Here is a 12,472-nt window from a genome sequence, read left to right as displayed (position 1 = left end):
CTTCCCTGGACTCCTGTGCTGCTATGAGAGGCCAGGAGCTCTGGGTGGCACACTGGGTGCTGGAGTCTGTGCACCAGAAGGCCTACATCTCTTCAGCTCTTGAAGACCCCATCTAAAAGCACTTGGAGTGGGGGATTTCTGGGAATTGGGCTGGAGGGATTGTCAGCCAGGGACAGGGTACCAGCTCTTAAGATGCTTGCTCTGTGGGCCTGGAGGCTGGTGAAAGACCACCAGGCAGGAGCCGGGTGAGGTGCAGATGGCAGGAAGGGCAAGCAGAGGGTGGGAGCAGAAAGTAAGGATTCCCCTCCGGGGTGTGAGGGAAAGGGGCCTACTAGACTATGGGCTCCAGGAAGACAAGGATCACTGTGGGGCGCTGCAGGGCTGGGCACACAGTAGGTGTTTAATTAGTACCTACAGGACTCACCTTGCCTCCTCCCACATAGAGGACCCTCTGAAGTTTTCTTGTTTCTCTTGCAGACTCTCAATGGATAAGGAAGGCCCCTAGTCCTCGAAGTATCCGCCCGCCCCAACCCGCACCCTCCCTGAGCGGGGACCATGGCATACACCCCACTCCGGAGCTGCCCAGACGCTGCCTGGTGATCCGCACAGGAGGCGGCGAGGGGGGCGCGGGCGGGGACCCCGGGAGCTGTCCATGCCCCGGGTGCGGCCGCGCCCCCTCCCCCTCCAGCCGGGCGCCCTGGCCGGGCGGCCTCCAGGACCATAGGCCTGTCCGGGTGCCCTGTCGGGGGCAGCGTCCCGGAGCCCGCTCTGAGGCCGCCATGTGACACGGCGCCGCTTCGTTGTGCGACCGAGCGGCGGCGCGCTGGTGCCTTCCGTCCATGCTCCTGAGCCGTGGCCCCGCGCAGGCCAAGCATGAGGCCGCGGCCCGACGGTAGGGGGCTCCGGGCGGGAGCCGCGCTGTCGCCGGCGCTGCTGCTGCTGCTACTTCTGCCGCCTCCGCCGTCGCTGCTGGGGCACCTGTGGGCAGCCGGCACGCCCGCGCCATCGGCGTCCGGGGCTCGGCAGGACGGCGCACTGGGCGCGGGCCGCGTGAAGCGCGGCTGGGTGTGGAACCAGTTCTTCGTGGTGGAGGAGTACACAGGCACCGAGCCCCTGTACGTGGGCAAGGTAAGTGGGGCCCCATGCCTGCTTAAGCCCTCAGGATCCCGGAGATGCGCACTGGTAGATGCAAGAGACTCAGTTCCCCAGCCCCCTAAAATCCCATCCCGGATCTCCGTCCAGCTGCTCCCTGGCTGGGGGCAGACAACTGGTTTATAACCCCAGCCCCCTCCTCCTCTCCACATCCTTCTCTCATCCCCCTCCCTTTTGCCACCTAGGAGAGGCTAGTAGGTAAAGCCAGTCCATCTTGTAGCTATATGCCTATGGAATTTAGAAACAAGTCTGCAAATGTGATCATCTCACCCACGTACTCTGCTTAAAATGCGTCAATAGCTTCCCCTGCACTTGGGGTTCAAGCCCAAATTCCACCCCACTGACTAGGAAGATCTGGCTCATCCTCCAACCCCATCTCCTGCCACTCTCTGCGTTCCAACCACTTCTGAAAATCCTCCTGAAGTGCCTCCACTGCCCCCTGCACTCTCTTGCCACTGTCCCTTTCCCTAGGCCGTTTCCTCTCCCTGGACTGCTCTTTCCTGCTCCTCCACAGAGCAGGTCTCAGCCCAGATGCCACTTCCTCAGAGAAGCCTTTCACCACCAGACCAGGCCAGGCCAGATCCCCTGTTACATGCCCTCTGAGGCCCAGCATCTCTCCTTCATAACGCTTTAATTATGCATGTGTTTGTTTGATTATGCAATTAATGTGCATCTTTCCTATTAGACTGTGTTTGTTTTACTCACCATGAAATCCCCAGTACCTAGCACATTGCTCACAAACTGTTCATTAGATGAATGAATGAATGAAAGCTACTTTCTCAAACTCTCTGAAAAGATGCTAATAAATCTGGCTGAAGATCTGTGCCCTAGGAGTATAAGGAGCTGAAAAGGATTTTTATTTATCCATTTAGTCTGTGAGCCCCTTGGGGCCCAGGTGTGATGTTAAGGAGGCCAAGATGAGTAAGATCCAGCCTTTGTTGTTGGGGGCTCACCAAAAGCTTTCAAAAGTCAGCACCTGGCACTGATTAAATGATATCTGTTGGCTGGCTTCAATAGAAGAGAAAACATCTGAACTGTGTTTTGACGTATAGGTAGGAGTTCATCAGGCTGATGGGGAAGACAGCAGAGCCTATGCAAAGACTTGGAGACATGAAGTTGCCTGGTTTATTCGGGGCCTTGTCAATAGTTGAAGTGTTGAAGTGGAGGATGATTATAGGGCATAAAAGTGGGATGGTGCTCAGGCACAGTCCTCTGCTTTTGCTAGCACCAATCAGCTTTCCAGGAAATTTTGATTGGCAGCAGAGGGCAGGGAGAGAACAACTTCAGAGCTTCCTATGTGTTTAAATGAATCTGAGAATTAGGAGGCTGAGCAGTTGTGAGGATCAGGATCCTCAACAGGAAAGCAGGAAAGTCTAAATGTAAACCTGGGGATTTGCCTTGTAGGAAACCACATTTTCTCTGGTCTAGACAGAGTAAGGCTAGGTCCTTAGCTACTTTTCCCTCCATACCTGTGGCTGAAGTTGACCCCACAACTGAGCAAAGCAGAGATTTGACAGGATAGAGCTCAAATAGGTTTGGAGCCTTGTTCAAGTTCTCCCAGTGGCAGAGTCTAGGACTGCTGGCTGTGAGATGGCCAGACTAGGAGGGTAGGGTGAGGGGTGGGGAAGAAGGTACCTATGCCAGTTATGTGCTGGCTGGAGCTGAGGCTTTGGAGAAGGATACACCAAAGTCTATCAACTTATTCCTCATGTGACCTTGAACAAGTCACTTCACCTCCCTGTGACTCAGTCTCTTCATCTGTAAAAATGGGGCTCAAAGAGCCCACTTCGTAAGGCTGTTAAAGATTAAAGAAGAAACTGAGTGTCTACAATGTTTGACCTGTGGTTTATTTGTTTTATTATTCCCATAAAAGGTATTCAACCTTTAACCAGCAAGGTAGAAATCGTTCCCTTTTGGAGGTGAGAAAACTCAGGTCAAATTTATAGAGTGGGCAAGCCCCTTAGCTGGGATTTGTACCCATTTGGAGGTTTTTAAGCCTCCAGAAAAGAAAAAGGAGAGACCAATCCCAGACTCGTTCTCCAGGCCTCTCTGAGACCTCCAGGCCTGGGAAAGGCCTTTGGTCCAGGGGAAGACCCAAGAGACAGGGAAGAACTGTCGCACATCTACCTAGACATCAGATGAGGTGGTTGTCTCAGGCACCTCAGCTCTGCCATCTACCCAGCAGTAGGCACTCTGCAAAGGCCTCCCCACCACCCACATCCTGAAAAGAAGAGCAAAACCAGCTTCTGATTCACCACTCCCATCTGCATCCACCCGGCCTTTATCATCTTGACAGCAGAAGCGGAACTCCACCCCCATCTCCTTGAACTGGTCTGTCAGGGAGGGGATGACCCGAGTAAGTCCTTTTATTATACGAAGGGGCAACTGAGGCCCAAGAGCAGAGAAGACCATGAAGACCCACATAGCAACACAGTGAAAGAACCAACCCAGGAAACCAGTTTCCTGATACCAGCTCTGTGCTCACTTTAAGACTCCCACATAAAGCAGATCCAGGCACTGTGCCGGGCCTGGGAGTCTTCCTCTTCCCCAGAACAACCTCTCTCATCACTGCCACTGCTGTCATGACCTCTTGTGTTCCTCCTCTGTCACCTGCACCCAGAGCATCTCTCACTCTCAAGACCACCTCCAGAAAAGTACTCTGAGCAGGAAGAAGTTTCCACCTCTTTGCAAATGTTTGCCCAAGGCGCACTTCCCTTTGAGAGGTGGTGGCATGTGTGGTTAAGGAGGCAACTGAGCCCGACTGCCTGGGCCCCAGCGCCAGCACTGCTGTTATGAGCTCTCTAACCTTGGCAGTCACCCCTTGGTACCCCTCTGTGGGGGTTGGTTGCAGGACCTCCCAAAGATATCAGAATCCAAGGACGTTCAAGTCCCCGATCTAAAATGGCAGAGTATCTGCATATAACCTACTCACATCTCCCTGAATACTTTAAATCATCTCCAGATTACTTATCATACCTAATACAGTGTAAATGCTATGTAAATAATTGTTATACTATATTGTTTAGGGAATAGTGACAAGAAAAACTCTGTATGTGTTTAGTACAGACACAATTTTTTCTTCAAATATTTTTAATCTTGGGTTGGTTGACTCCATGGATACGGAACCCATGGATGCAGAAGGCTGACTGTATCCACCTTCTCTGTGCCTCAGTTTCCCTATCTGTTGAGTGAGGTTATTACCAGAACCTGACTCTTGGGTTGGGGCAAGGATTCAATGAGTTAGCATGTGTCAAGGGCCTAGACTAGCACTCTACTCCTGGCACGTGCTTGGAAAGCATTCGCTTTTGTTATTAGAGTCTCACCCGATGTTTCCACCACCTTGGGTATATCTTCACACAGATCCTGCAAGCCCCCGCCCCAAATCCCAAAGCCTTCTTGGCAACCTGACATCCTAGTTTCTCACCCCTTAGTCAGAGGGTGGGAGCTGTTATTAACCCACCCCCTACCCCAGGAAAACGAGCTTGAGGCTTTTGAAAACCACCTGTCCCCTTTCCAGATAAGTCCCGCCTATCCAGGAGCACTTGTGGCCCACACACGTACATGCGTACACACACACTCACGTCATGCTCTCTGGCTCTTCAGGGAGAAAGGACTTCGCCACAGTTTCGGTTAATTCACTGCTTCCCGGTCCCCCCACCCCAGGGAGCCGCTCAAAGCATCCGTCCTTGTCGAATTCCAAAGGTAGCTTAGCAACAGCACCATCCATGGAGCGAACCCCAGGCGCCCAACGGTAACCTATTTCACAGCCGCCTCCATCGCTCACCACCAGGCTCCTGTCAGCACCCACAGGAGCTACGGGGCCCCGAGATTGTCACCAAGGCCCCCCACAAACAGCTCCCGCCTCCGTCCCGCCCCCATGGGCAGCCCTAGCCCACCTCTCCCCTGCACCTTCTCGCAACCCCCACCCTCAGAGCAACCTCCCTGTATTTCCATAAAATCTGGGTACTTTGACTAATCCCTTTTCCGAACTATAATTTCCCCCGAGGCCTCTGTCAGCTGGATGTGGATTTTGTAGGATTTTTAATTTTTTTTCTTTTAAAAAAGATAGAATTATGGGGTCAGCACTTATGACCAACTCCTGTGGGCGGTGAGATCTATTTTAGATATACGGCAGGATTAAAGTGGGGAGGAGAGCACATTTAATTAAGTTGCTAATATTTAAAGAAAATTGATGAACTCCTGGTTTACGAGTAGCACAGGCGTGAACAGACCCCTCATTCCGGGGGAGGCTTTTTATTTGATTTGCTTTCCGTTTAAATCCTGGACTCATTTTATTTGCGTAGCGGCACTGTCCGTTTAATTGTCTTTAATAAGGGAAACGTAACTCTGCTCGAATTTAATTTTGATTTAATTAGGAGGAAGTAATTAATGGCCTCGTAAATCCCATTTTTCAGCCCCCTGGGATGAGAATCCATCACTCTTGTGTTTTTCGTGTTGTTTATGATCAAGGGATGGGGCTTGAGGGAGATTTTGCCTCCAGGGCTGGCCACACTTGATGTAGTAGAAAGAACCCTGGATGTTGGGTCAGACAGGCCTCGGGGCTGCCTCTTGTCAGCTGGTGACTTTAGGCAGGATTTGGGCCTTCTCCACCCTCAGTTGGCCAATCTGTACAACAGAGAGAGAATAATCTCTGATGCACAAGGTCATTGCAAGGCATCAATGGGATAGCAGTAAGGAGTCTAGAACTGTGCCTGGTGTGTTCTAGGATCTTAGTGATGACCATCTCTGGTGGAGCTCGTGTGTATGTGGGATTTAGCAGAGTGCCTGGATCCTCCAGAATCCCAGAAGTCAGTGGAGGAGGGTAATGTCAGCTGTCTATTTCATTATTCATTCATTCAGTATGTTTGGTGCTGTGCCCTGTGCTGGGTGGGTGCTGGGGATATGGAAACAAATAGCCATATGCTCCACCCTCAGGGAGCCTGCAGTCTCACACGCTCCTGTGCACGCACTCAGCTACTCGTGCTCAACTCTCCCACACCCTGTAATTTCTTTGCAGGCATCGTCAAGGTACCTAGTGTGTGCCAGGTGCAGAGGTCAAACAGAGACAAATCAACTTTTTAGTACATGCCCTGAGGTTTAAGATAGCTGGGAACACACAAATGGACAGACTAGATAGTACAGGGGTGTGTGCATGGGGCAGGGACAAAGCATGGGGAGGGCTCTTCAGCCACATGGGAGGGCATCTGAGAGGGCTGCCTGTAGGAGGAAACAAGCTGAATCTAAAAGAACAAGGTGTTGATGATGGTCCTCGGGTCTCCAGTGGGTCAGGATCTGAATCTGTGGTTCTTGTGTCAGGACACAGGGTGATGAACTAGGTGACCCCTCAACCCCTCCTGAGACCACGTAGGAAAAGGGAGGGGTCTACACTGAACACCTCCTATGTGCTAGGAGCTTCCATATATTATCTTATGACTCTTCAGAATCTATGGGTGAACAGTCCCATTTGCAGATGAGAAAACTGAGGCTCAGAGAAGGGCAGCCCCACTTTCCTAGGCCCATGTACCAGGTCAGTAGCAAAGTTGAAGCTGGCAACCAGCTGCTCCTGACTCCAAACCCATCATCTTTCCTGCTTTGCTATTTGAGGGTTTTTTCCAAGTGACAAAACAAAGGCTCAGAGAGAAAAGGACTGCTGGGTGCTGGACAAAAACTGGTATCAAGGCCTCTCCCCCAGAAGTGCAACCCAGTCACTGCCCTGCACCCTCATTCTCTGCCAGAGGCATTGTAAGCACACTAACCAGATTACCAGAAGCTGCAGGAGGACCAGCGTGCGCTTTGGAGTCAAACAGACCTGGTCCCATCTCAGTCTCTTCATCTAGAAAATGGGGAGATATTTACACACTCCACAAAGCCAAGTTAGATTTCAGCAGACGACTTACAACACGAGTCTGACACAGGGTAGGAGCTCAGTAAGTGAGAGCACCAGCCTCCAGCCTCCAAGCTCAGCTGAGAGCCTTGAGAAATGTCTTCCCAGGGCAGAGCCAGAGCTGCTTCCTCTCCACTCTGGAGCTGAGACCCAGGCAAGCAGGCAGGCAGGCAGGCAGGGCAAGCAGCCCCAGCACAGCCTAAATCTGTATCTTCCAGCTCCCACACAGGCTGATTGGCCTTGTCTGACTCTGCAGTCCCTGGAGATCAGCCACTAGGCCCCAGCATGAGCAGTATGTCATACTTCACAGAAGAACATCGATGACATCACCTCTGGGTCCCACACCCTCCTCTCCACTCCCCACTCATCAGTGATCTCTGTCTGGGGTCTGAGTTAAAATGTCAAGGATTGCAGGGACATGATGGAAACCCAGGACGTAGGGAAGGAAACAACCATTTACAGAGCGAGAGTACCTAGGTCATTAAAACAGGCTGTCACTACACCTGTGCCAGGTAAGGCTGGATTTGATTTCTCAGGTGGGAAAACAGAGGCTCAGAGAGGTAAGATTAACAAGCCCATGGTCCCAACATTAGTGAGTGGTCAAGTCAGGAGCCTGGCTTCTCACACTTAGCTGAGTGACATGCAAAAGACTTCTCCTCTCTGTGCCTCAGTTTTCTCATCTGAGAAATGGGAATAATTATTCATAGGGCATAAGACAACTAATAAGATTATAACTGTGAAGCATTCCACCCCCCCCAAAAATGGTAACTATTCTACCACGCTGCTCAGAAATGTTTGCTCATTACATAAGCAGGGAACAGCTCTGACTGGGAAATGGGTAGAAACACCCCAGAGCGAAGAAATCCACCCTCTCCCATCCTATCTCCCTTGGGCAAAGGTAGAAGCAAAGCATAAACAGCAAACAAGAGAGACAGGTCTTCTCATCCCCAGCACTGCCAATGATTCAGGGCTGACGTCCTGAGATAATTTTATTGGGGGCATTAAACTGAGTTATGAGGTTTTTACAATCCAGCCACTTATGAGAAATCTATTAACAGTAACTGGACAGGAAGAAGGCTTCTCAGTGGAGCCCAGGACGGGCATTAATTGGGGCAATCTATAACAGGACGGGGACCCGGAAAGGTTCCACCAGACGCCTCCATTTACTCCCCGCAATTTCTGCTGAGAATCAGCAGACTCGCCAAAAAGAGAGAGATGCCCATTAATCGGCTAATGAAATATGAAAATGTTTATGGGCCATTCAATCTTCCAAATGGCACTTCTATAATCCACCTTTCAGACACAAAGTCCCACCAGCAGAATTTATACCCTAGCTCCTCCTGCGTGGCAGGGGATGGACTTTCGTCCCCCTTCATGACAACTTCATTGGCACCTGTTCTCCTGCTGAGTGGGCTGGGCCCACAGCACTCTGCCCCAAAAGAAACTTGAGGGATTTTTCGTTCATGCCCCCATCTCCCCGGAAGCTTAGAGAGGTGCAGGGACTCACTCAAAGTCACCTGCCTCATTGGGATGGATTTTCCTCTGCTCAGGGCTGCCTGGGAGATTTGGGCATTGAAGGATAAGGACTTAGGTGTTTCTGTTTACAAGAAAACAGACTTCTTGCTCATTCCTTACCCAAGACATCTCAGGGCAGTAAAAACAGCCTGGAATCTGAAGTCTAATGGTGTCTGAATTAAATTCCAGTTATATATAGGTAACATTTAGTAATAATATAATAATAACGATAGCTACCATGTATTGGACAGTTATTATGTCTCCAGCAGAGCTGATTTTCAGCTAGTACAAACGGGTGTAGTTGTGCAGGTTGTTAAAATAGTAGCAAAGCTCCATATACAGGACCTGTGGGAAAGAGTCCCCCTCCTTCCCCTGGCCCTAGTGCTCAGCTCCTCAGACCTCTCTTAGGATCCAGCAACCACAGGATTCCCACCTGGCTCAAGTGGGCTCTACTCCCACACCATTTTTTTTTTTTTTTTGAGACACAGTCTCAAGCTGTCACCCTGGATAGAGTGCCCTGGCATCATAGCTCAAGTGATCCTCTTGCCTCAGTTTTTCTATTTTTAGTAGAGATGGGGTCTTGCTTTTGCTCAGGCTGATCTCAAATGCGTGAGCTCAAGCAATCCACCCACCTCGGCCTCCCAGAGTGCTAGGATTACAGGCGTGAGCCACCGCGCCCAGCTGCAGCACCATTCTGTGGGCAGTCCCCTGCCACTCCGGTTGTGAAATACTATACGTGTCACATGGTGCCCAGTGGCTGCTAAGGGTCTTCTGTAGATTCTCAGTTCAACGAACCCTCAACAGCTCTAGGAGAGAGATGCTATTAGGATTCCCATGTTACAATCGAAGCAACTGAGGCCCAGAGGGGTGCACTGACTTGGGGGAGGGGCAGAGGGAGGTAGTGCCAGAGCCCTATGCCAGCCGGCACTTCCTGTCCCTTCCCGTGAGCTCCTTTCCAGCTGCTTTAGGATGAGGTGAGGAAGCCCAGGCTATGGCCAGGGCAGCTCCTCCAGTGGTCTGGCCTTGAGGAAATCATCCCACTTCTCAGATCCTCAGTAGGAAAATGAAAAGAACAATCCTTTAAAAGAAGAGAGCAAAATCTGCTCTTGTAGGTTTCTCTTTTGTTAAAGACTCTGAACCAGATAAGTCTAGAAGTTGCTTAGCACAGTGCCTGGCGCATAGTTGATGCTCCTTTGATCTTCGACCCCTTTTCTCCTCCCTCCCTGCACTCCCTGTCCTCCCCACATGCCAAGTCTTGAGCCTGGCTCTCCATACGCCTCAAGGTGTAAGATGCCACTCTGACTTCATGGGCCCCAGAGTCTAAGGAGAGAGGGGCCTATAATTCACAGCAAGGCCATGGACCAGCAGCCTGGAAGTTTGTTAGAAATGCAAACGCTGAGGCCCCATCCCAGGACTCAGAATCTGTGTTTTACCTACTTCCCAGGTGATTTGACGTGTGTGAAGTTTTGAGCTATGCTGGCTGCAGCCATCCGGCTTGACATACTGAGAGACCCTGGAGGGGAGTTAGAAGGTGCTAACCCGGGAATCCAGAAAAGCTTTCTTTCTTTCGTTCGTTCTTTCTTTTTTTTTGAGATGAAGTTCACTGTGTCACCCTCAGTAGAGCGCTGTAGCGTCACAGCTCACAATCTCTTGGGCTTAAGCGATTCTCTTGCCTCAGCCTCCAAGTAGCTGAGACTACAGGCACCCACCACAATGCCCAGCTATTTTGTTGTTGTAGTTGTCATTGTTTGGCAGGCCCAGGTCAGGTTCAAACCTGCCACCGCCAGTGTATATGGCTGGCACCCTAGCTGCTGAGCCACAGGTGCAGAGCCCAGAAAAGCTTCTGTGACAGGGTAGCAGTTAAGCTGAGCCTTGCAGGATGAGTAGACTTTCAGCAGGCCGAGAAATAAAGCCAGTGGCTCACACGGGGAGCACCATGGCTCTGTGCGCTGAAGGTCAGAGAGGTGTGGAGATGGCTCTGGACTTCATTGTAAAGAAGCCAGTGGGGAGCCATGAAAGGATTGCAAGCAGGAGAGGTCATATTCAAATCTGCCTTTGAGGCTGGTAGCTCTGGGTGCAGAGGGGAAGGGAGAGCCCCAGACTGCAGTGAGCAAGGCTGCCCTGGCCTCGGTGTGCTGGAAAAGAGAAGAGCATGTGATAGGCCCCCAGTGGGACTGGAGGGGAGGCCAGGAGGAGCTGCCACCCCAGCCTCCCCTACCTCCTTCCTGCCTCCCCAGATCCACTCGGACTCAGACGAGGGTGACGGGGCCATCAAGTACACCATCTCAGGCGAGGGTGCTGGGACCATCTTCTTGATCGACGAGCTGACCGGTGACATCCATGCCATGGAACGCCTGGACCGAGAGCAGAAAACCTTCTACACACTGCGGGCCCAGGCTCGGGATCGCGCCACCAACCGCCTGCTAGAACCCGAGTCGGAATTCATTATCAAGGTGCAGGACATCAATGACAGCGAGCCTCGTTTCCTGCACGGCCCCTACATCGGCAGCGTGGCTGAGCTCTCACCCACAGGTGGGCCGCGGGCTGTAGGGGCAGGGCAGGGTGATGTGCTCATGAGGGGCAGGGGGCTGCCAGGTCCCAAGTGGAGCCTGTGGGGAGGAAGAGTGGCTGATCCTCAGGGGAGGGGCAGGGGAGATAGGGCACAGGGTACAGACATGAGACCAAGGTGCCCTCTGGGGTCAGCCATGATCCTGGACAAAGCCATGCATTGGACCTCAGCCACATTCATGGACACAGCCCTCACGTGGACATGGACCTGCACACGGACACATATAGTGGGGCATGGTCATACATGGTCACACACAGTCACAAATCTAACACAGCTGCAGATCTAGACACACCACTCACCCAACCTCCCTTCTGTACCTGCACACACACCCCCCCTTGTATACACAACCCCCCACTCAAGCAACATCTGGACCCAGTCACACAGACATAGCTGGATACCTTGGCGTAGCCCTTCATAAAAGTTCAGCCACATGCAGACCCAGCACACCCCTTGGGAACAACTCCACACAGAGTCCCAGCTTCAGGCACACCCACAACCAGGGATAAACATTGGGACACAGCTTAGCAAAGGTCCAACCACACACCCAGACACAACCTCACACTCCGACACAGCCACACTGTATTAAAAGAGGTCAACTTTTGGATATGTTGTGAAAAGTAGAACTGAAAGCATTTGCTACCCCTCACACAGATAGAGGTTCTGCACAGATTTGGCCATACGTGTAGACACAGGCAAATGCCATGAGCAGGCATTACTGTCCCAGGGCCCAGCTCCACTACAGCACAGCCCAGACAGCCATGGTCACAGCCAGATGAATGACATCCAGGCAGCTTCATTCACTGCCTACAAGGAAGCCATGACTCACCAAGACCCAGTCACCTAGGAATACGGACTCGTGATGGCTGGGCCCCCAACACAGATTCAGTTGCACTTACCCAAGTATGGCTACACACACCCAGGGGACTGAACACACATGTGGAAAGGAAGCACACACAAACGAAACACACATTTGCAGGAAGACATCAGACACCACCATACTCAGAAACCCATTCACACAGCAACAGGACACTGAGGCTAAAGGTTGGAGGGCTCTGCCTGACTGTCAAAGCCCCACTTAGCCTGGAGCTCCTCTGGTAGAAACTGGAGTCATGGGGTGAGAAGCACAAGGGAAAGCTGCCACCTCCTTCCCACTGTGTTCCCTGAGGTCATTTGCAAGCCAGGCGAGAGGCAGAAGAGCCACACTAGCTCCTAGGCAATGCTCCATCGCTGACGCTGTGGCCAAGGGCTCAGCACTGCCTCTCTCTGGACCTCACAGCTCTATGACTCCATGTCCAAGGCAGGGGTACTTACTTTGGCTCTTGGTGGAGGGTATAGTCACCTCTGGCCTCCCC

At 51.9% G+C, this 12,472-nt stretch overlaps 1 protein-coding gene across 1 annotated transcript in view; it reads left to right on the top strand.

Annotated features, from left to right (window-relative positions):
- Nucleotides 1-484: 484 nt before the first annotated feature.
- CDH22 (cadherin 22) overlaps nt 485-12,472 on the top strand; it is a 70,597-nt gene continuing 58,609 nt past the window's right edge. Inside the window, exons 1-2 of the mRNA XM_003787669.2 lie at nt 485-1,128; nt 10,789-11,083. Coding sequence (XP_003787717.1) covers nt 874-1,128; nt 10,789-11,083 — 550 coding nt within the window. The 5' untranslated portion in view covers nt 485-873. The remainder of the gene's footprint in view (nt 1,129-10,788; nt 11,084-12,472) is intronic.

The sequence above is a fragment of the Otolemur garnettii genome, unplaced genomic scaffold (genome assembly GCF_000181295.1).
Source record: "Otolemur garnettii isolate 467f Iridium unplaced genomic scaffold, OtoGar3 scaffold00023, whole genome shotgun sequence".
In the NCBI taxonomy this organism is placed as follows: Eukaryota; Metazoa; Chordata; class Mammalia; order Primates; family Galagidae; genus Otolemur; species Otolemur garnettii.
The sequence above is the reverse complement of the archived record's forward strand: the minus strand, read 5'-3'. Positions and strand labels throughout refer to the sequence as shown.